The 25,060-nt window shown below is 42.5% G+C and overlaps 2 protein-coding genes across 2 annotated transcripts; one reads left to right on the plus strand and one right to left on the minus strand.

Annotated features, from left to right (window-relative positions):
• Positions 1-15,929: 15,929 nt before the first annotated feature.
• On the minus strand, positions 15,930-19,723 carry tyw3 (tRNA-yW synthesizing protein 3 homolog (S. cerevisiae)). Its single transcript, XM_064928044.1, has 4 exons — positions 19,462-19,723; positions 18,803-18,874; positions 18,547-18,680; positions 15,930-18,361 (listed from the first exon to the last, which is right to left on the minus strand). The coding sequence occupies exons 1-4, from the start codon at positions 19,567-19,569 to the stop codon at positions 18,241-18,243; spliced, it is 435 nt and encodes a 144-aa protein (XP_064784116.1). The 5' UTR covers positions 19,570-19,723; the 3' UTR covers positions 15,930-18,240.
• A 363-nt stretch (positions 19,724-20,086) lies between these two features.
• Positions 20,087-23,789, plus strand: LOC135507160 (quinone oxidoreductase-like). Its single transcript, XM_064926749.1, is given in 7 exon segments — positions 20,087-20,110; positions 20,395-20,427; positions 20,429-20,512; positions 20,701-20,832; positions 23,004-23,188; positions 23,427-23,489; positions 23,660-23,789. Coding segments are annotated over 7 exon segments (651 nt in total).
• The last annotated feature ends 1,271 nt before the right edge of the window (positions 23,790-25,060 follow it).

The raw sequence follows: 25,060 nt of genomic DNA on the forward strand, positions 1-25,060 counted from the left end.
TAACTTTCACATGAACGCGCGTTATGAGCCCATGGCACTCTGCCAGACGACCTGGCTCAATCCCCTCATTCCCCCTCCTTCACAGAAGAAGCCTGAAACAACGTTCTAAAGACTGTTGACATCTGGTGGAAGCCTTAGTGGGATATTGGTCATGTTGCACTTCCTATCTTCAATAGGAAATGAGTTGAAAAATGAACAACCTCAGATTTCCACTTTCTGGTTGGATTTCTTCTAAGGTTTTTGCCTGCCATATGAGTTCTGTTATATTCGCAGACATCATTCAAACAGTTTTAGAAACTTCAGAGTGTTTTCTATCCAAATCTACTAATAATATGCATATATTAGCAACTGGGCCTGAGTAGCAGGCAGTTTACTCTGGGCACCTAATCTTCCAAGCTACTCAATACTGCCCCCCAGTCCCAAAGAAGTTAATCTTTAGAAAATGTATCCTACTGCCTTGAGTCTTCTTGGGTATGACCCCACAAGCTTGGCACACCTGTATTTAGGGAGTTTCTTCTGTCTCCTCTCTGCAGATCCTCTCAAGCTTTGTCAGGTTGGATGGGGAGCATAGCTGCACTGCTATTTTCAGGAGATGTTCGATTGGGCCACTCAAGGACATTCAGAGACTTGTCCAGAAGCCACTCCTGCATTGTCTTAGCTGTGTGCTTAAGGTGGTTGTCCTGTTGGAAGGTGAACCTTTGCCCCAGTCTGAGGTCCTGAGCGCTCTGGAGCAGGCTTTCATCAAGGATCTCTGTGCTTTACTCCGTTCACCTTTCCCTCATTCCTGACTAGTCTCCTTGTCCCTGACACTGAAAACATCCCCAGAGCATGATGCTCCCACCACCTTGCTTCACTGTAGGGATGGTGCCAGGTTTCCTCCAGACGTGGCGCTTGGCATTCAGGCCAAAGAGTTCAATCAGACCAGAGAATCTTATTTGTCATGTGCCTTTTACGGAGGAGTGGCTTCCGCCTGGCCACTCTACCATAAAGGCCTGATTGGTGAAGTGCTGCAGAGATGGTTGTCGTTCCCGGAAGGTTCTCCCATCTCCAGAGAGGAACTCTGGAGCTCTGTCAGAGCGACAATTTAGTTTGTCACCTCCCTGACTAAGGCACTTCTCCCCCATTTGCTTAGTTTGGCCAGGCGGCCAGCTCTAGGAAGAGTCTTGGTAGTTCCAAACTTCTATTTAAGAATGATGTAGGCTACTGTGTTATTGGGGACCTTCAATGCTGCAGACATTTTGTTACCCTTCCCCAAAATCGGTTCACAATCCTGTCGCGGAGCTCTACGGACAATTCCTTTGACCTCATGGCTTGGTTTTTGCTCTTAAATGCACTGTCAACTGTGGGACCTTTTATAGACAGGTTTGTGCCTTTTCAAATAATGTCCAATCAATTGAATTTACCACAGGTGGACTCCAATTAAGTTGAAGAAACATCTCAAAGATGATCAAAGGAAACAGGATGCACCTGAGCTCAATTGAGTCTCATAGCAAAGGGTCTGAATACTTATGTAAATAAGGTATGTCTTTTTTTATTTTTAATACATTTGTAAAAGTTTCTAAACTTGTTTTCGCTTTGTCATTATGGGGTATTGTGTGTAGATTAATAAAGAAAATATTTAAATTAATCCATTTTAGAATAAGGCTGTAAAGTAACAAAATGTGGAAAAAGGGAAGGGGTCTGAATACTTTCCGAATGCACTCTGTCGTTTCCATTACATATGTCTCAGGGATTATTTTTGTGACATTGATTTTGTTTAGTAAACCTAAGTACCAACCTAAAGTTTGGACACACCTACTCATTCCAGGGATTCTTTATTTTTTTAAACTATTTTCTACGTTGTAGAATAGTGAGGACATCAAAACTATGAAATAACACATGGAATCATGTAGTAACTAAAAAAAAAAAGTGTTCAACAAATCAAAACATTTTTATTTGACATTCTTCAAAGTAGCCACCCTTTGCCTTTAATTATTATGGATCCCCATTAGCCAAAGCAGCAGCAGCTACTCTTCCTGGAGTCCAGAAATATTAAGGCAGTTTATACAATTCTAAAAACATTACAATACATTCACAGATTTCACAACACACTGTGTGCCCTCAGGCCCCAACTCCACCACATATCTACAGTACTTAATCCATGTGATCCATGTGTATGTATAGTGTGTGTGTGTCAATATTTGTTGCGCTGTTCCATAAGGTCTTTTTAAATCTAATTTTACTGTATTTTCCATGTACTCATGGCTCTATGTAGTACTGTGTGCCTCCCATAGTCTGTTCTGGACTTGGACTGTGAAGAGACCTCTTGTGGCATGTCTTGTGGGGTATGGATGGGTGTCCGAGCTGTGTGCCAGTAGTTTAGACCGGCAGCTCGTTGCATTCAACAAGTCAATACCTCTCATAAATAAAAGTAGTGATGAAGTCAATCTCTCCTCCACTTTCAGCCAGGAGAGATTGACATGCATATTATTAATATCAACTCTGTGTACATCCAAGGGCCAGCCGTGCTGACCTGTTCTGAGCCAATTGCAATTTTCCTAAGTCCTTTTTGTGGCACCTGACCACACAACTGAACAGAAGTCAAGGTGCAACATAACTAGGGCCTGTAGGACCTGCCTTGTTGATAGTGTTGGTAAGAAGGCAGAGCACACTCGGCATTCGCTCAACCAGCATCATGAGGTAGTCACCTGGAATGCATTTCAATTAACAGGTGTACCTTGTTAAAAGTTATTTCGTGGAATTTCTTTCCTCAATGCGTTTGAGCCAATCAGTTTTGTTGTGACAAGGTAGAGTTGGTATACAGAAGATAGCCCTATTTGGTTAAAGACCAAGTCCATATGATGGCAAGAACAGCTCAAATTGTTTTAAGACATGAAGGTCAGTCAGTGCGGACAATTTCAAGAACTTTTAATGTTTCTTCAAGTGCAGTTGCAAAAACCATCAAGCGCAATGATGAAACTGGCTCTCATGAAAGGAAGACCCAGAGTTACCTCTGCTGCAGAGGATAAGTTCATTGGAGTTACCAGCCTCAGATTGCAGCCCAAATAAATGCTTCATAGAGTTAAACAGACACATCTCAACAGCAACTGTTCAGACAAAATTGTGATCCTCTGCAAAAACATAGTTATGAATATAATTATATTTTCCTGAAGGAGGGAATGAGGTATAACATTCAATGGGTAGTCGCCAACCAACCAATGCCTTGCACCCCCTTGGAACCCCTGCCTTCCTGGCTATAATAACAGGGATGGCTATTCTTTCCTGCTCTTCAGCGACCCCAAACCCCCCCCCTCCTTCAGGGAACAGCAAATATTCAGAACTGTACATTATTTTTCAGTCGGTCACTCGGTATAACATACTATGGGGACATACAATCCCACCCCAACCCAGCTCAGAGGGTACCAAACTAGGGGGCCCACAGCAGCCCAAGCACACACAGGTTCCATCTGCTCCAAAAAGAGGTTACAACGGCTCCAAAAAGGGGTTTCACTAATACTTACCCAAGAAGCCTGAACTGTCAGCAGTGGTGTCACGGCTGTTGAAAGGAGCGGATCAAGGTGCAGCGTCCATGTTCTTTAATTAACAACCAACGACGCCGAACAGAACAAAACCGTGAAGCTTAAGGCTAAGTGCAATAAAGAAAGTCAACTTCCCACCAAGACAGGTGGGAAAAAGGCACCTAAGTATGGTTCCCAATCAGAGACAACGATAGACAGCTGTCCCTGATTGAGAACCATACCCGGCCAAAACATAGAAATAGAAAATCATAGAAACACAACACATAGAAATGTCCACCCCAACTCCAAGGTCAGGGCGTGACAAGTGGTGTAAAGTACTTACGTAAAAATAGTACTTTACTGTTTATATTTTTGACAACTTTTACTTTTACTCCACTACATTCCTAAAGAAAATAATGTACTTTATACTTTATACATAATGTAATAATAATGAAAATGAAAATAATGTACTTTATACTTTATACATTTTTCCTGACACCCAAAAGTACTTGTTACATTTTGAATGCTCAGCAGGACAGAAAAATGGTCTACTTCATGTACTTAAAGAGAAAATTCCTGGTCATCCCTACCGCATCTGATCTGGCGGACTCACTAAACCCAAATGCTTTGTGCCCCTGGCTATCCGTCAATTTTAAAAAACAAGAAAATTGTTTGCTTAATATAAGGAATTTGAAATTACTTACTTTTACTTTTGATACTTAAGTATATTTAAAACCAAATACTTAGTGACTTTTACTCAAGTATGATTTTACTGGGTGGCTTTCACTTTTACTTGAGTCATTTTCTATTTAGGTATCTTTACTTAAGTATAAAATTGGGTACTTTTTCCACCACTGTCAGAGCCCCATATAGGGAACCAGAACCTGTTGCAACTTGACCATCCAAGAATAATATTTACCTTGTGAGCCTGAAATGTCAGAACTCATACAAGGAACTGCAAGTCCAAAACTACAGAAAAACCTGTCGTGACTTGGTAAAGCTCACATGTGCGGTGTCTAGCATCAACTAGAGTGGATAAAACACGACAGCCTTAAGCTCAGACCCAAAGGAAACCTGCAGTAACCTGGAAACTGTACTCACGCGCTGCCATTGCAGCCCAGGGCTCAAACTCACAGGAAACTGTGGTAACCCTTATAACGCACACTTTACGCACAGCAGCCCAAGGCTCACACCCACCGTGGTAACCCAAATAAATGCACAACCAGCGACCTTCCGAACACCCACTCCTAGACCCAGCTATAAGAACACTATGAGCCATATTGGGAGCAGTTACATCCAAGCGATAAAACCTCATGAAGGTACATTATGTGCGGAACCCCAACTCACTGCAGCACAGATATCACCAATCATCATGCCCCTGAACAATACCCAAGAAGCCATCACACCCCTAGTTGAGTGAGCATGCATACCGCTAGGCAACCCGCTATGCAACCCTTGTCCTTTGCTGTCATATGCCAGGGTGATACCCTCCACAATCCTATCAGAAAGACGCTGCCTAGAAAGCATCCTACCCTGAGCTGGATTAGCGAAACAGACAAAACGCTGGTCACAAACGTGGATATCCTTGGTCCTATCCATATAAGTGCGTAAGGCAGAAAACGGAGGAGGCGAGAAAAATAACTCCCCGGGACCTGTAAGACATAGGCATACCCTTGGGAGAAAAATCTGCATTAGGACGTAACATCCCTTTGGAGTCGTCAGGCGCAAACTAGAAACAGGAAGGATGTACTGATAGCTCATTGGAGATCCCCAACGCGTTTGGCTGATGCCAAGACCATGAGCAGGGAAGTCTTGTAGGAAAGGACCTTCAGGTCCACAGACTCCAATGGTTCAAACGGAGGCTCACAGAGAGTGTCCAGAACCAAAGCTAGGTCCCAGGTCAGTGCCATGGGCTTAGACACTGATTTGAGCCGACGCACACCTTTCAGGAACCGCACCACCAAAAGATGAGACTTTGGGGTAGAGCCGTCAATCCCTACATGATACACAGAGATGGCTGCCATATAAACCTTCAGTGTTGAAAAAGAAAGGCTATGCTCAAAAAGCTCTTGCAAGAAAATCAAAACGTTCACTAAAGAGCTCTGAAAAGGAGAAACTCCTCTTGTGACTAGGGGGCAGTATTTTCATTTTTGGAAAAATAACGTTCCCAAAGTAAACGGGATATTTTGTCAGGACAAGATGCTAGAATATGCATATAATTGACAGCTTAGGATAGAAAACACTCTAAAGTTTCCAAAACTATAAAAAATATTGTCTGTGAGTATAACAGAACTGATATTGCAGGCGAAAGCCTGAGAAAAATCCAATCCGGAAGTGCCTCATGTTTTGAAAGCTCTGCGTTCCAATGTGTCCCTATTGAGCAGTGAATGGACTATCAACCAGATTACTTTTTCTACGTATTCCCCAAGGTGTCTACAGCATTGTGACTTAGTTTTACGCCTTTATGTTGAAGAATACCCGTAAGTGGCTACATTGTGTAAGTGATCAACTGTTGGCTCTCAGAATGATTCTCGCGTAAAATACAGAGGTAGCCGTTTTTCCAATCGGTCCTACTGAAAATCCAATTGTCCCGGTGGATATATTATCAAATAGATATTTGAAAAACACCTTGAGGATTGATTATAAACAACATTTTCCATGTTTCTGTCGATATTATGGAGCTAATTTGGAATATTTTTCAGTGTTGTCGTGACCGAAATTTGCGGTCGATTTCTCAGCCAAACGTGAAGAACAAACGGAGCTATTTTGCCTACAAAAATAGTATTTTTGGAAAAAAGGAACATTTGCTATCTAACTGGGAGTCTCGTGAGTGAAAACATCCGAAGCTCATCAAAGGTAAACAATTTAATTTGATTGCTTTTCTGATTTTTGTGACCAAGTTACCTGCTGCTTGCTGGACATAATGCTATGCTAGGCTATCAATAAACGTACACATGCTTGTCTTGCTTTGGCTATAAAGCATATTTAGAAAATCTGAGATGACAGGGTGATTAACAAAAGGCTAAGCTGTGTCTCAATATATTTCACTTGTGATTTTCATGAATAGGACTATTTTCTAGTAATATTTATGTCCGTTGCGTTATGCTAATTAGTGTCAGTCGATGATTACACTCCCGGATCCGGGATGGGGTGTCACAAGTTAAACCTGACACCAACTCTTTAACGCACTCCACTTAAATGTATACAACCCTCTCGTAGAGGGCACATGCGCTGACTGTATAGTTGTAAACCCGTCATCAAATGGAACCTTTCAGGAGCCAAACCCACAGATCTTATATCTGTCGTCGTGGGTGCCAAACTCTCCCGTGTGCCTGGTACAATAGATCCCAATGACACGGAACCCTCCACTGTTGATCTCTCAGAACCAAGGTTGTCAGGGCCAATGGGGAGCCACCAGAATCAACAAACAGACCACGATGGACCCTCCCCATGGTGGCCTGAATCAGGTCCACTGGAGAAAACGCATAAAGCAGGGTCCAAGGCCACTGATACCCCAAAACATCTGCTCCCAACGGAGCACCCAGATCCCTCATTGAGATGAATCGACAACAATCCTCATTTTCTTGCGAGTGTAAAGATCTACGTCGGCCCTATCGAACTGGTCCGAGGGGTGCAGTCTCCACTCCATAGAGATAGTACCCCCCCCCCCCACTCACACACACACACACACATTGGAAAGTAGACCTGCACCTACGATGAGAGATTCGGGATGATACATCGCCCTGACCGACAGGAAATGTGCCCTGCTCCATACGAGCAAGTTTAGGAGAGAGAGAGAGAGAGAGAGAGAGAGAGAGAGAGAGAGACTGTAATGTTCGTCGTCTTCCTCTGATGCGGAGTAAGACAGATCGGACCAATTTGCAGCGTGGTAAGTGTCCATAATTTAATAAGAAAAACGGAACACTACAAAATACAAAACAAACAACGTGAAACAAACAAACCAGTCCCGTGTGGCACAAACACGGAAAATAAACACCCAAACTCAAAAGTGAAACCAGGCTACCTAAGTATGATTCTCAATCAGAGACAACTAACGACACCTGCCTCTGATTGAGAACCATACTAGGCCGAATACAGAAACCAACATAGAAAAACAAACAGACTGCCCGCCCCAACTCACGCCCTGACCATACTAAAACAAAGACAAAACAAAGGAACTAAGGTCAGAACGTGACAGAGACCATGTGTCCCCCCACCTGTGTATGTACACACCCGCCGTCCTGTTGTCAGACCTTACCAACACCAGCAGCAAGTCTTGTCAAAAACTGACCTCGAAGCTGCCCCCTGGCCCGGGGCAACAAAATGGGCCTGTAGGGCCTCCTTGGCCATGCCAAACAACCTTGTTGGCAAAACTGGCTCATCCAAATACATCCGCCTGTCCATCTCAGGAATACGGGAGAAAGTCAACCAGAGGTAGCTCTGAGCCAGCACCGTCGCACTCATACTTTTCCTCACATGCCAGGATAGTGCAGTGGGACAGACGCAGCTCAAAATCAGCCATAGCACGGATTTCATCGAGAAGCTCTGAAACTGGCTTCCCAGCCTCCACGGTCTTATTCAGCTCCTGCAGCAAATCGATATGACACATCTGCAGCATTGTGACCACATTCAACGACCAATATCAAGACCCAAAACTTGCAACATCTAGGGGGACGAGTACTCTCTCCCCATTAACAAACACCTAAGTCTCGTAGTCTTCATGTGCTTGAAAAGTTAGCAAATTGCATATCACGTTTTTCCTTTAGGCGAGCTGAAGAGCGAAACATTTAGGAAATTAATTTGGACTATTTTAAGTAAGTGACTATTTTGAGGCATTGGCTATGTTATTGCTACGGTGACTCAGAAGGGACAAACAACAGTCACTGCCAGGGTATGAACATAGCACACCCATTTCAAACCACACCCCCAAGACAACTCTCCTTTTGCAGTCATGGCCGCTAGCATGTCTTAATGAGCAATCTTCAAAACGAGGCCAAATCAGGAAGTGCACTTTAAGAAATTGCCGACAGCCAGTATGCCCTACCACCTATCTGTTTCATGTATCAGGTAGCCTGCAAAATCCAGCATGGATAGAATGCAATAATTGACTAATATTTGCAATATTCTAATAATTATCAAGTGCCAACGTATCACCACGGTCCGTGCCATGGTGAAACTTGCACTCCTGTAGATCTGAAATAATTGGTTTGTGAAACTTGCATCCTGCCAACCAGAAAAGCAAGACAAAACAATTCAAATATTCTTGAAAGTCAGGACAATGATCCTGCAAAGAAACTATTTTTTATATTTGACAAATACATTTAGCAGGCAGTAGGCATTTAGAATTAAATGTGGACTGGAGCTTCATAGTTACATTTTAACATCAAAATTATTCGTTAATCATCATTTGGTTTAAAAACACAGTTTCCATCATCATTTGTTGCAATAAAGAAAGTAAAAAATAAAAATCCACCCGTCAAACAGATACAATTTTTGTCGATCTATATCTGCCATTTCCATTACACATGGAAACCTGCCTACTGTTGCAGATCATAGTGACTCACAATCAACTTTAGGTCAAGTTCTAGGGGAGAGGGTGGGGTAAGTTGAGCCACCCATCATTACATAGAGTCTGTGAAGGAAGAAGCCACATGGAGTCCAAAAAAACAGAAATCATTTTTAGATTGTTCTATACATCATTTAGGGTCTCTATAAGCTTCAATATGAGGTCCTAAACCTACCATGAAAGTGCATCCTTGCAGCGTGTGGGCTAATAGTAAAAATGTGGATGTCGGTTAAGTCAGTCAAACCCCCCCCCCCCCCCCTCTTTGATTCAGAGGGGTTGGGTTAAATGCAGAAGACACATGATTTTGCCAAAGGCAAGTTGAGAAAATGTGAAGTGTTTTCTTCCCAGGCGTAATGCAAGGCTTTATCGCTGGAATATGAGGAAACAACAGTGTTTGTTAGGTGTTAAGGCTGTAAAAAAAAAATTAAACAAAATATATATTTTTTTTATTGTGATTGTTGAATTGTGTTTGGGAAATAAAGATAGACATGGTTTTTAAAAGGTAGTGGTCATATTTCATTCAGTACAGAAATGTATATGCGGCTTCACTTCACCGGTCACGTGCTCAACTTACCCCATAACCCCTTACCCCATACCAAGTTGTGCCAAACTATCCCTTTTTTGGACTAGCTGTTTTCAAAACGGTTATGTTGACATGAAACCTGAGTATTTCCAGGGACACACAATATCCTGAAATACTGTATATGTAGATATCTTTGTTTCCCTTGACGGTGTGATGTTGAAAGTAAAAAATGTCTCAACTTACCCCACTCTCCCCTACTGCAGTTGTTTGTTTAGTTTACCAGGGCTGAATTCACAAGTTGGGAATCTTTTACATTTTATATAGAACATTAATTAATCTGAATTCTATTGGACAATTTTTACAGTTAATTTCGGATAATTTCACTAAAATGCAGCATTATATAGGATGTTTTTTTGTGAATGTATGTACGATATTGTATAAATATTAGTTCACAAATGAGCATAGGCTAACTCAACCTCTTACCTCATATTGTAATGGTCTTGATAGCTCTGATCAGGTCAAGAGTTGTTGATAATGGCCAACCCGCTGTTGATTGGTTTTCCGCATCCATCTCTCTACTTCCCATGTAATTGCTTCCTTTAGGCCTCTCTAAATGAAGGCAAATGGAGACAGGGTCAGCTCAGCTGCCCTCCTCTCTTCTCCTCTTTGTACCCTCTTCATCCTTCTATTCAATTAAATTCAAAGGTCTTTATTGGCATGGGAAACACATATTTACATTTGCTGAAGCAAGTGAAATAGATAATAAACAAAAGTGAAATAAACAGCAAACATTACACTTCCAAGTTTCAAAGGAAAAGACACATTTCAAACGTCATATTCTGACTCTGTACAGTGCTATAATGATGTGCAAATAGTTAAAGTACAAAAGAGAAAATAAATAAACATGAATACGGGTTGTGTTTGTTCTTTACAGATTGCTCTTTTCTTGTGGCAACAGGTCACAAATCTTACTGCTATGATGGCACACTGTGGTATTTGACCCAATAGATATGGGAGTTTATCAAAATTTAATTCCTCCTTCTCCGCCGGCCCCTCTCTATCCCCTTGTACCCCCATCGACCACTTCAGAGGGCTCCAGGAAATTACAGGGGATCTGACTAATTGCAGCCGGCCCACCGGCAAACAGGGAGCACGCCACCCGTCAGGAGAGGGGGGAGGAGAGGGGGAGGGGTGGAGGAGATGGTAAAATGTCTAGGGGCCTGATCGAGACAGAAGTCCACAGGTTATGATTTGACCAAACAGGTTGTGAAGAATACCTTAAGAACAGTCAGTAACAGGCTACGTTATTACGGCACATTACTAAATACTCTACTGTGTGATGCCACTTGCATAGATGCATGCAGGAGGCTAGTCAGGTAGCCTAGTTGTTAAGCGTGTTGGGCCAGTAACCAAAAGGTTGCTGGTTCAAATCCCTGACCTGACTAGGTTTAAAAATCTGTTCATGTGCCCTTGAACAAGGCACTTAACCCTAATAGCTCCTGTAAGTTGCTATCAAAGACTGTTTTCTAAATGGCTAAAATGTGAAACTTAAATACCTGTAGACATCAAGTTAGAAAATGGATGATAAACCTATATCTATTCTCATCAGACATATACCATTCCAGTAAACTATTTCCTACTTTACTGAAGGCTGACCACCACTCTGGAGGCCACTGTACTAAATGGAAGCAATTTAGGCAAGGTAACTAATAGCCATGCCTGCAGTGGACAGCATGTGATTATTCAGGGCTCTGATGGGCCACCCTCAACCCAAATGAGTCCTAAAACCCAGAATAAGGCGAATTCATCCTGATGATGTAATTTCCACTAGTCACAAGTGACTTGCAGCCGGCCCTGCATGTGTCGGCCGGCAGAATAGAATGCATCCGTCATTCACCGGCTGATTAATGCACTCCAGATGTGCCCGTCCTCCGATTTCAGGGCTCCCCGCCCCTTCGCTTTGTTGTGATAATGATACAGTACCCAGAGTACAACTGTTTATTTTATTTTCCGTCCGTTTCTCCGGTGGTGTAGCCGGGCAAGTCAGGGACCTTAGGTTCGCGCTGCTTCTCGATAGCCAATTGTGCGGCTGAGATGAAAGCCAGAGTGGAGTTATTATACTTTCCCCGTGGAACCAGGCCCCCCCTTCCTCACACTCCCGTCCACCCTACCTCAGACACGGGTGTAATTGTAAACTGCTGCTGGTAGCTGTACTGTAAGTTTTGAGGTGGAGGGACCACCACGGGCCACGTAGGAAATTCATGAATGTCAGAGTTGTCAGGATCAAACGAGAGACACTTCCTGTTTGGGTCAGGTGACAATAACTCCAGGCAGGCAGCGTGGAGGGTGGTTCTGTCTAGAAGGGACTGAGCTATAAACAAAGTAGGTAGAAGAAGTTGCCCCCAACCTCTGATACTAGGGTCAGATACATTTAGGATTGGGGTTGAGTAATCTGATCCTAGAACTATGGCATAGTGACTAGTGATTCTCACCATAACCTTGACCCTCTGAAATGCTGCCACTGAGGAACCCTCACAGATAAGGGATATAGCCATCTCTCTTAGCCCTGATAGGCCGTATAAAGATACAGATCTAGGGGGGAGCCTGTGTAGAGGCTGGTGCAACAGGACAAGGTGGCCAAACAATCTGCCCCAAGGAGGATGACAACAACCCTTCAACAACACACACACTCAAACACCACCCTCATCCTTAAGAGATTAGACTTGATGGCTGTTCCCAAAACAAAAAACAAGGCATATCCTCCACGTTCGAGGTTGTTTGTGGACATGTTTTGGGAAGCTGGGAAAGCCAAACCCACTCACAACATTTCTTCACAAACAGGATTGACTCAGAACACAAGTATGACCTTATAGTGTTCCAGAGTTGACCTTGGATGAGATCCACAGAGTCCTGATGCCAAGCCTAGGAGTATCCATTGCTTGACCATCAGCTGCTCGATTTACTTGTATCAATCTTCTCAAAAAGTTTAAACCTTTCACATAACCCACATGAAAAAAACTATAGTATACTATATGTTTTGTTTTAGTTTTATTATCTTTGTCAAAGACGTGGAGGCTTTCCCTTCCAGGAAACCTACTGGAGAAATACAACAACAACAAAAAATCCAGAAATTGTAGTTAGGAACTGTCCAGTCAGGTGTCTGGACAGATAGTTCATCGCTTTCGCTCTGTTCTATAACCTGTAGGGAACCACACTCTATGGTCTGCACCGCCCACAACCGCAGGGCTCTCCAGAGGGTGGTGCGGTCTGCACAACGCATCACTGGGGGCAAACTACCTGACCTCCAGGACACCTACAGCACCCGATGCCACAGGAAGGCCAAAAGGATCAAGGACAACAACCACCCGAGCCACTGCCTTTTCACCCCACTACCATCCAGAAGGCGAGGTCAGTACAGTTGCATCAACGCTTGGACTGAGAGACTGAAAAACAGCTTCTAGGCCATCAGACTGTTAAACAGCCATCACTAACACCCAGAGGCTGCAGCATACATACAGACTTGAAATCATTGGCCACTTTAATAAATGGATCACTAGTCACTTTAATAATGCCACTTTAATAATGTTTACATATTTGCATGACTCATCTCATATGTACAGTATATACTGTATTTTATACCATCTATCGCATCTTGCCTATGCCGCTCTGTAATTTCTCTTCCACATATTTGTATGTATAAATTCTTATTCCATTCCTTTACTTAGATTTGTGTGTATTAGGTAGTTGGAATTGTTAATTACTTGTTAGATATTACTGCACTGTCGGAACTAGAAGCACAAGCATTTCGCTACACTCACAATAACATCTGCTAACCATGTGTATGTGACCAATAACATTTCATTTGACTTGGCATGTGGGGGAGGGGAATGGGCTTGGTATATGCAAATTAAATACGGTAGTATTCTACAGTATACTATAACATTCTATCGTAAGTACTACATATGATCAAGAGATACTACAGTGAGTGGTATAGTATACTACAAAATTCTGTAGCAAGCACTACACGATTGATGATAATACAGTGTGTAGTATAGTACTCTATAGTACGCGACAGTTTACTACAGAATTCTATAGTAAGTACTAGAGTATTCTATAGTAAACTGTAGTCTTTTTTCATCTGGGAAACCTTCGCCTGTGATATTGAAATGAAAGCTAATTTCTGGTGTGTGTATGGAAGGAGCAATGATAATTCTACATGCCCTTTAAAGTACCAGGCAATTTGCCCTCTGTTCTATGTGTGCCAGTTTATCACAGTGAAGGGGGAGTAGATTGTCCAACTAAGGTCAGATTGACAGTAATCGCAATAATTACTTGGAGTGACTGAGGAGCCCAGCTATCCAATCAGACACTGAGGGGACATCCAGCCATCCAATCAGGTGAAGGACCCTAGTTACTAATCAGTAGCAGAATAGCCCACTTGACAATCAGACAGGACTCCCAATTCACCACTGATTGCAGAGGTCGTATGCCCTCCTCAAAACCCTCAACCAACCCCCCTCCCCCCAGCCTAAAGACACACTGCCAATCCTAATCTCTCGCAAGGAGCCACCCTGGCCCTATAAGCCTGTTAACAGTGAAGAGTGCATGCAAAATAATGATGTGTGCATGCAGGTGTCTCTACAATATTAAGTTATTTGTCTTATTCACCTTGAGGTTTGTGACCAGCTGCGGCATGCAGATAAAAAAGCATCTCTAGTCTACTCTTCGGGTCAAATCCAAACATGGAACCAAACTGCAGTGTGCTCCGTACGATTCTCTCCAGAGTAGCAAAAAGCACATTTTCAGAAGGCAAATTTATCCCGAATAGTAGGTGAAACACTGAACTGCCTCGGACATAGAAATGTTCTATTGAAACCAAGTGCAGACAAAATAATTTTAGACAGACAGGCGGGCAACTGAGCCAGACAAGGAGGCCTATGGACAGTGTAACACCAGGGGAAACCCTGGGCATGAAGCTGGGCCTCCTGGTGGTTCAGAGTAGAGCCGGTGCAGTTCTTCCTGGTTAATGAGGCGGGTCTCCCTAATGAGGCATGAGTGCAGCAGGAACCAACCGGGCCTGGACAGAACCTGACTGACTGGATACTAATCCTCAGGAAATGGGCTCTTAACCGCACGCCATATCCCCATCAGAGCAACTGTCAGACATGAAAAAGGTGCTCGGTGGTCTGTTGATGGATTACCCTGTAGTACTAAATCTCCTCTCTCTCTTCACAGGCAAAGACACAGAGAGCGGCCAACTTTGTACTCAAATAGAAAGCTCAAATACATACACACATGGGTGTACGTATGCTTGTGTGTGTATGTTCTTCTGTGCACTTTGAGACAATGATGGTGGATTAAACTGAAACAGACTGGAGGGAGTTGCACGGGAGGCAAACGCAAACTTGAACGTGCACTTTGTTTTTATGTTACCCAGGCGCCAGTCATCAAAAACAAAGGGAGGTAGAGTCTTTAGTGAGATTAGAGTTACAGTATATTTACTTAAAGGACAAATATGGATGCACTCCATGCTTTGTCCTAAGGCTATGTTTGATTGACCTTGTACTATATTTACAATGATGTGTGGTTGGTGGATCTTTAAACCTCCTTCTGCTTTTGTCCATTAATAACACCACAGTTGAATACACTCCACTCTTTACTCTGTCTAGACTAGCTTTACAGAGTGTCTTCCAGAAGACCAGTGTTTCCCTAATGATTATGGGGACCAACGATTATCTCTGAACAACCCTGTTCCGAGGCTGAAAAGGTTTGGCGTTGGCCCTCAGACCCTCAAAAAGTTCTAAAGTACTGATGCACCAAGTCTGGAACCAACAGGACCCTGAACAGCTTCTACCCCCAAGCCATAAGACTGCTAAATAGCTACCCGGACTATCTGCATAGACACTTTGTTGACTCATCACATACACTGCTGCTACTAGTTATTACCTATCCTGTTGCCTTGTCACTTTCTCACTAGGTACAGTGCCTTCTGAAAGTATTTGACTTTATGTTTTTCTGCGGCAGAGACTGAGAGACAAGTCAGGATCGAGGGAAAGATGAACGGAGCAAAGTACCAAGAGGTCCTTGATGAAAACCTGCTCCAGAGCGCTCAGGACCTCAGACTGAGACAAAGACTCACCTTCCAACAGGACAACGATCCTAAGCACACAGCTAAGACAACGCAGGAGTGGCTTTGGGACAAGTCTCTGAATGTCATTGAGTGGCCCAGCCAGACCCTAGACTTGAACCCGATCAAACATCTCTGGAGAGACCTGAAAATAGCTGTGCAGCGACACTCCCCATCCAACCTGACAGAGCTTGGGAGGATCTGCAGAGAAGTCAAAGGTGCTTCAACAAAGTACTGAGTAAAGGGTCTGAATACTTATAATACCAGTCAAAGGTTTGGACACACCTACCCATTGAAGGGCTTTTCTTTATTTTTACTATTTTCTACATTGTAGAATAATAGTGAAGACATCAGATATATAAAATAACACATATAGAATCATGTAGTAACCCAAAAAAGTGTCAAACAAATCCAAATATATTTGAGATTCTTCAAAGTAGCCACCCTTTACTTTTATGACAGCTTTGCACACTCCTGGCATTCTCTCAACCAGCTTCAGCTGGAATTCCTTCCCAACAGTCTTGAAAGAGTTCCCACATATGCTGAGTACTTGTTGGCTGCTTTTCCTTCAGTCTGCGGTCCAACTCATCCCAAACCATCTCAATTGGGTTGAGGTTGGGTGATTGTGGAGGCCAGGTTATCTGATACAGCACTCCATCATTCTCCTTCTTGGTCAAATAATCATTACACATCCTGGAGGTGTGTTGGGTCATTGTCCGGTTGAAAAACAAATTATAGTCACACTAAGTGCAAACCAGATGGGATGGTGTATCGATGTAGAATGCTGTGGTAGCCATGCTGGTTAAGTGTGCCTTGAATTCTAAATAAATCACAAACAGCGTCACCAGTAAAGCACCCCCACACAATCACACCTCCTCCTTCATGCTTCATGGTGGGAACCACACTTGCAGAGATCATCCGTTCACCTACTCTGCGTCTCACAAAGACATGGCGGTTGGAACCAAAAGTCTAACATGTGGACTCATCAGGCAAACACAGATTTCCACCGGTCTAATGTCCATTGCTCGTATTTCAGGCCTTCACGTCTCTTCTTATTATTGGTGTCCTTTAGTTGTGGTTTCTTTGCATCAATTCAACCATGAAGACCTGATTCACACAGTATGCTCTGAACAGTTGATGTTGAAATGTGTCTGTTACTTTAACTCTGTGAAGCATTTATTTGGGCTGAAATCTGAGGCTGGTAACTCTTACGAACGTATCCTCTGCAGCAGAGGTAACTCTCGGTCTTCCTTTCCTGTGGCGGTCCTCATGAGAGACAGTTTCATCACAGCACTTTTTTTTGCGACTGCACTTGAAGAAAGTTCATGAAATTGACCAACCGTCATGTCTTAAAGTAATGATGGACTGTCGTTTCTCTTTGCTTATTTAAGCTGTTCTTGCCATAATATGGACCAAGTAGGGCTTTTACCAGATAGGGCTATCTTCTGTATACCAGCCCTACCTTCTCACAACACAACTGACTGGCTTAAACGCATTAAAAAGGAAATAAATTCCACAAATGAACTTTAACAAGGCACACCTGTTAATTGAAATGCATTCCTCATTAAGCTGGTTCAGAGAATGCCAGGAGTGTGCAAAGCTGTCATCAATGCAATGGGTGGCTACTTTGAAGAATATATTTTGATTTGTTTATCACTTTTTTGGTTACTACATGATTCCATACAATTCCACTTTTGACTGGTACTGTAGGTTTACTAAACATAAGCAATGTCGCAAAATAATCCCTGTTATTTCTATCTCTACTTTGCACATTCTTCCACTACAAATCAACCATTCCAGTGTTTTACTTGCTATATTGTATTTACTTCGCCACCATGGCCTTTTTTGCCTTTACCTCCCTTATCTCACCTCACTTTCTCACATTGTATATAGACTTATTTTTCTACTGCATTATTGACTGTGTTTGTTTTACTCCATGTGTAACTCTGTGTTGTTGTACGTTTCAAACTGCTTTGCTTTATCTTGGCCAGGCCGCAATTGTAAAGGAGAACTTGTTCTCAACTTGCCTACCTGGTTAAATAAAGGTGAAATAAATCAAATTTAAAAAAAAGATTGATGATGGGGGAAAAACAATTGAATCCATTTTAGAATAAGGCTGTAATGTAACAAAATGTGGAAAAAGTCAAGGGGTCTGAATACTTTCCGAATGCACTGTATATGTACTTATCTACCTCAATTACCTCGTACCCCTGCACATCGACTTGGGACTGGTATCCAGTGTATATGGCCAAGATATCATTACTCATTATGTATTTATTATTGCTTGAATTATTACTTTTCTATTATTTCTCTATTTTCTCTCCCTCTCTGCATTGTTGGGAAGGGCCCGTAAGTAAGCATTTCACTGTCGTGTCTACACCCGTTGTTGACTAAGCACGTGACAAATACAAATGTATTTGATTTGATTTGTCTATGTGAACAGATCCAGCCCACTGCCCAAGCAGTCCTCAAGCTCAACTGGATTAATGTCTCTGTTGTCTTGGCAGGCGTCTGTCTGAGTGTCTGTTTAAACGTTTGTCTGTCCTCTTTTCCTCCGTTGCTTGTAAACAGATTTCTCCTCCGTCTCCTGTCTACTTGGGCTTTGAAGTTCAGCTGGTTGCAAAGCAGACTGTAGCCACTCGTAGAACCTGTTGACGCATGAAGAACTTTTGCTATAGCGAATCGTAAGCTCAAGAGTTGAGATCCAATCAATATTTAAATTCCAATAAATTGCGAGTGCTTTTTGTAAATCAAGTCATGAACTAAACTTTGATCATCATTTTAGACACAATGATATGTATCTAGCTGCTGTAATTGGTCATGGACAATTTACCTCTCAATTTGTTTGACATTTTCCTCCATTTTCTGATTGGCTACTTCCACCAGGAAGTAGATGTAGTCCTCCTTCACCAGGACCTGTCCTTTGTGGCTCAATGGAACCACCAGACCATGGGTACTTCGGACTGCCTAGAGAAATATCCCATGGAGAATGCACACAGAATAAAACAAACAACTTCTGTTACACAAGCATTTCAGTAAAGCACTTCATTACAGAAGAATAATTGAAAAACGTAAACTCAATTACAAACCGTTATGATTTTGCCCTTCTTGTCTACAGTCAATCCAGAGTTTCTAAAGCCAGAGTTTATTGCCAAAGAGTGCTGTAAAATAAACATCAGTTTACATTAACTATCACTGCTGTGTTCTTCAGCCAACACATTGCATGCGCAGTTCATGGAACAGTAGTTTTAATATAAGCAAGCTATACAGAGCCAACTGCAACATGTTGTAAACTAGTCTGGAGAGTCTGATATTTTGTTCTGGTGTTTTCAATGAGAACTAGAGAGCAGGAGGGTTCTTTAACTCCAACCAGAAGCTGTGTATCTTCAAGCTGTCTACATTGGACATGAAGCACAAAACTTCAAACTTCAACACAGTATTTTCACATGACATCTCCAAATCAGACATCAAATCGCCCATATGACATTTCTTGGTGTGATGAAAAACCAGGGACAGTTCAGTTTCTGCACATCTGGAGTGTCTGACACCTGGGAAAGATAGATGATAAATAGACAGACACCACAGGAATAGGCCGATTCACCATTGTAGCTATGACTTGCATAGTAGCTAGCTATCTGAATAATGTAATGGATGACAGTAGGCTAGCTATCTAACTATACTAGTTAGATAGATAGCTGCAGCAGGCATTTAGTGACTGGAATAATACAAAAGCTAGCAAAAACCTCACCCCATCTATGAGAAGAATCCTTCCAGAACAGGAGCTGGTGGTGAAATAATAGGCTGAGTTGTTTATGGCAGAAACAATATGTGAGATGTCCTCCTTTCTTGCTGACATCTAAGTTATGTTGTTTAGACATTGTTTCTTCCTTTGGATAAATGTATTTTCCATTTGAGCTAACAGACAGATTTTGAGAGTATATTACTCTGTATCATCTACAATATACAGCGTTTTGCATTTAGTAAGCAAGCATGCTTGCATAATGTTTTGAATAAAATGTTATGTTTATCAAATGAAAAAGGCGTTTTACGGTTGCCGAGAGAGTCCAATGCTGATTAGTCAAATCAGAGAGGAAGCGGTAAAGCGAGAGGGATAGCTGGGCCCAAAATCTGTCTTCTCCAGCAACTGGGTTTTTTTCGCTCACCAAGCGAAGAGTTCTTCTTAAAATGTGATTTTAAACCTAACCCTGATCTTAACCACACCGCTAACCTTATATTAAAACCAAAAATCAAATGTTTGTTTTGATGAATGTTTAATAGAGCCAATTTGGACTTTGTGGCTGACTAGTGGAAATCTTGTTCTCATATCTGGTTAATATAATGGATCATCTGCGGTCAAACGCGGATGTTTAAAAATGACCTGCTGTCGCCACCCTGAGGCAACAGAGGGGAGGACAGCCACTTACATGAATTAGTTCGTTTTGACAGACCTTATCATTGCCTTGATATATGTTTATGCTAGTTGTATTTCGACACATTATGGTCTTTCTACTCAAACGTCCTGCTGAAGTAATGAAGTTAGCTGGCTAGGTAACAAGAAATGGCTTACTTGCTAGCTAATGCCACTGTCCAAAGACCACAAGTCACTCGTGTGTCTTCTACTGCTGCTTGCCAGCGTTCTGCATTTAACGTGATTTACAAAGACTACTCTATTTGTTTGCAGATTACAACATCCAAGTTAACGAGAGCCATTCGAGTAGTGAGTGAGTAAGTTTGGAGGACCTTCGGTTTGGAAACTGCTCCTTCAGTACATACCTGCGCCAAATTCTGATCAGAAACCAGTAAATAAAATCATTCAAAAACTTGAACTTGCTATTACTTTTGTTAAAGTACAATAAATACATTGCATGGTTAGCTATTGCACTTCTACCTGTAGCTGTTTTATATTTTGCTGTTTTATATTTTGTATTATGTTAGTTGAATGTAGTTCTGTCGATGGTTCTCATGAAACAGCCTGTGTGTTCTCCAGGTACTGATCCATGTGTGTGGAGTGAACCCAATGGAGACCAACACCAGCTCTGGGACCTACACCAGGAAGCCCAGCCTGCCCTACACTCCAGGAACTGATGTGTCCGGGGTTGTGGAGGCTGTTGGAGATAGGGTCCAACTTACAGGTGCTGATCTTCTCCATCCATCCCTGTTACATTATGATTACTGATGGTATTCTCATGTGGAATGTGATGCTGTAGTTAAGAAACATTTTGCATCCAGCACTACCTAAGAATATAGACTGATGAACCACAAGTAGCCTTTTGGTGAATGCATTTACATTTCATGTAAGGAAATAGCAGAGGTGGGACCAAGTCATTGTTTTACAAGTCCCAAGTAAGTCTCAGCACTCAAGTCCCAAGTCAAGTCCCAAGTCAAGACAGGCAAGTCTGAGTCAAGTCTCAAGTCAAGACCGTCAAGTATCAAGTCAAGTCTCAAGTCCTGGTTTTTGGAACAGCAGTAACATCAGGCAGGATTTAGGCTACCAACTGCCTAGCCAGTTGTAGCTCAATCTTGGGTGCAATGATCACGTTCCCACACTGACGGACTGTGTGGAGGCTCATTGATTTAACGTTACGTTGTCTACATGATACACTAGTAAAGTAATCAAATATATAGCTGTCAGCTATATTAGCCACGACTCACCGTTCTTTGTGGAGCTTGAAATGTCGAACAAAGTTGGAAATTGTTGCGCCTCAATCTGTAATTTTCTTCTGGCATGTTTTGCAAGTTGTAATCCGTTTCTTGTTGATACAGAGTCTTTATATCTGAAAATAATAATTTTGGGTATCATCTTTCCAAGGGCTCCATCTGAATTCATCCGCCGACGTTCCTCTGCACTTCCACGCACAACTTTTTCTCAGCTGGCACAATTTCATTGGCTGCTGTCCGATTCAAACTGTAATCCGTTGATGCGCTGCACACTTTTTTTAATAGCGTCATTTTAACATTTGGGCTTGGGGAGGGTATCAAGTCAGTTCGAGTCATAAGGCTCAAGTCCAAGTCAAGTCACGAGTCATTGGTGTCAAAGTCGAGTTGCAAGTCATCATATTTGTGACTCGAGTCTAAGTCATGTGATTCGAGTCCACACCTCTGGAAATCAGTCAATTGAAATAAATTCATTAGGCCCTAATCTATGGATTTCACAGCTGGGCAGGGGTGCGGGCAGGGGTGCAGCCATGGGTGGGCCTGGGAGGGGGGGGAATTTGGCCATCCACTTGGGAGCAAGGCCCACCAACTGGGGAGCCAGGCCTAGCCAATCAGAATAACCTTTTCCCTCAAAAGGGCTTTTATTACAGACAGAAATACTCCTCAGTTTCATTAGATGTCTGGGTGGCTGGTCTCAGACAGATCGTAGGTGAAGAAGCCAGATGTGGAGGTCCTGGGCTGGGGTGGTTACACTTGATCTGCTGTTGTGAGGCTGGTTATACGTACTGTCAAATTCTCTAAAACGAAGTTGGAGGCGGCTTATGGTAGATAAATTCAATTCTCTGGCAACAGCTCTGGTGGACATTCCTGCAGTCAGCATGACAATTGCACGCTCCCTCAAATCTGGCATTGTGTTGTGTGACAAAACGCCACACTTTAGAGTGGCCTTTTATTGTCCACAGCACAAGGTGCACCTTTGTAATGATCATACTGTTTAATCAGCTTCTTGATATGCCACACCTGCAGGTGGATGGATTATCATGGCAAAGGAGAAATTCTCACTAACAGGGATGTAAACAAATTTGTGCTCAATCTGAGAGAAATAAGGTTTTTGTGTGTAAGGAACATTTCTGGGATCTTTTATTTCAGCTCATGAAACATGGTACCAACACTTTACATGTTGCATTTATATTTTTGTTCAGTATATATTAAAGAGATTCTCTGAGTACTATTGTACACTTTTTAGACAGTATTTCTGAATGTCGTGCTCACGAGCCAAAATTGGTCCCCGAAAATTGCTTTCTACGTCACGTGTGCCATGTCATTGTTCTCTACCTCTCGCTCTGCTGTGTGTGCATCTTGTAGGCTGTTGCTTAGTTGGCGAGGGACTGAAGCTCATTGGCTAGAACTCAAATTGCTCGGGGGCTGGCCCACGTGGGGGAAAATGGCGCGTCATAGCTTCCAGAAAAACTAGGGATTTCGTGGCTAAGTGAGGTAAAACAGTAATTCTGCTCATAGATTATGCATGTATGAACTACACATTGACACATCCTGCCCAAAGCGGGAGGTTTCAAAAATACTTAGTAGTCGCCAAAGTTCCTGAACATGTCTTTAAGTTGTTTGCATGACATTCAGGTGTATCTTTTGATCTTTCAGGCTGTTGACCGTGTGTTTGCCACGGCCACAGAGACCGGAAGGTATGCAGAATACACCGTTGTGTCTGATGACCTTGTCTCCCAGCTGCCAGACTCCTTAGACTACAAACAGGGAGCTGCCATTGGGATCTCTTACTTCACAGCATACAGAACTCTCTCCCATAAGTAAGACACCAACATTTTGACACCAATGTTTTGGTTGAGGTTTTTGGATTTGACATGGTTAGACAGATTCAGCATCACAATCGATTTAAGGTTCAATTAAATTGAGGAGGTTCATTGCCTCGCCTGGAAAAAAAGACTTTCATTTTATGTTAAAAGCTGTATGCCTATTATTAAGTAACAGGCTTTGTTTGGGGGGTGGGGTACAGTACAGTATAATGAATTCTGTCTTATGATGCAGAACACATGCTAAAGCAGGCGAGACAGTACTCATCCATGGAGCCAGCGGCGGGGTAAGACCAATGCCCTCTTCTGTTTAATGTTTGTGCTGTAAATTTTGTTAATTGTTTCATTTTGATTTCTGAAGATCAAATTAATTCAAATTACCTTTATTGCACGACAGGTTTTTTAGGTGGGGTTGATTAAATACGGCTCAGCGTTTGTGACGTCTACTTGGTGGTGTGTATCTGTCAGGTGGGGGTGTGCAGCGTGTCAGGTGGCCTTGGGTCTGAGGGTCCTGGGGACAGCAGGGACCCCAGAGGGACTGAAGCTTGCCCGGAAGAACGGAGCTCACATAGAATGCTCTTTCCATGACATAGACTGACCAGATGAATCCAGGTGAAAGCTATGATCCCTTATTGATGTCACTTGTTAACTCCACTTCAATCAGTGTTGATGAACGGGATGAGGCAAGTTATAGATGGATTTTTAAGTCTTGGGACAATTGATACATGCATTGTGTATGTGTGCCATTCAGAGGGTGAATGGGCAAGACAAAACTTTTCAGTGCCTTTGAACAGGGTATGGTAGTAGGTGCCAGGCACACCAGTTTGTGTCAAGAACTGCAAAGCTGATGTATTTTTCACGCTCAACAGTTTCAAGTGTGTGTCAAGAATGGTCCACCACCCATGAAGCCAATGGTGACTTTAACAGAGTTACCGAATTTAATGGCTGTGATAGTGAAAAACTGAGTGTCACGAACCGGCTCAAAGCCCGTAACAAAGGGAGACAACGTGGAGATAAGGAGTAACAAAATATATATTTATTAACTAAAGCAACTAAGGAAAATATACAATGGTGTGTGTAATCAGTAATCAGTAGTGTAAGTGAGTGTTTTGCATGCATGAATGTGATAATGCAGGGTATTGAAAGGTGCCAATGCAAACAAACGGCCACCAAGAACCACAACACAATCTACAATGGTGTCTGCATGGAGAGAGTCTCTTCCATGAATGTGGAAGAGGTCTATTTATCCTGGGACACACCTGGCCCAGGTGTTTCCCATGTAGTTGACGACCCTCCCCATCTCCGCCCACCGGCATCCTAATAAGGAAACAAGAACAAAGACAGAATACGGCAGACAGAGTGGGAGGGTCGTCACACTGAGGATGGATGAACAACATTGTAGTTATTCCCCAATACTAACCTAATTGACAGAGTGAAGAGAAGGAAGCCTGTACATAGTAAAAATATTCCAAAACATGCATCATGTTTGCAACAAGGCACCAAAGTAATAATGAAAAGAAATGTGGCAAAGCAAATAACATTTTGCACTGAATAAAAAGTGTTATGTTTGGAGAAAATCCAATACAACACATTACTGAGTACCACTCTCCATATTTTCAAGCATAGTGGTGGCTGCATCATGTTATGGGTATTATTGTAATCATTAAGAACTGGGGAGTTTTTCAGGATAAAGAAACGGAATGGAGCTAAGCACAGGCAAAATCCTAGAGGAAAACCTGGTTCAGTCTGCTTTCCACCAGACACTGGTAGATGAATTCACCTTTCAGCAGGACAATAACCTAAAACACAAGGCCAAATCTACACTGGAGTTGCTTACCAAGAAGACAGTGAATGTTCCCAAGTGGCCGT

The sequence above is a fragment of the Oncorhynchus masou genome, chromosome 3, assembly GCF_036934945.1.
Source record: "Oncorhynchus masou masou isolate Uvic2021 chromosome 3, UVic_Omas_1.1, whole genome shotgun sequence".
In the NCBI taxonomy this organism is placed as follows: Eukaryota; Metazoa; Chordata; class Actinopteri; order Salmoniformes; family Salmonidae; genus Oncorhynchus; species Oncorhynchus masou.

Coding starts and splice junctions, on each gene's coding strand:
- tyw3 (XM_064928044.1), bottom strand. CDS start 19,569: ATGTCAGCAAGAAAGGAGGACATCTCACATATTGTTTCTGCCATAAAC. Junction 18,875..19,461: donor GGATTCTTCTCATAGATGGG/GTGAGGTTTTTG, acceptor TTTATTTTACAG/CACTCTTTGGCAATAAACTC. Junction 18,681..18,802: donor AGAAGGGCAAAATCATAACG/GTTTGTAATTGA, acceptor ATATTTCTCTAG/GCAGTCCGAAGTACCCATGG.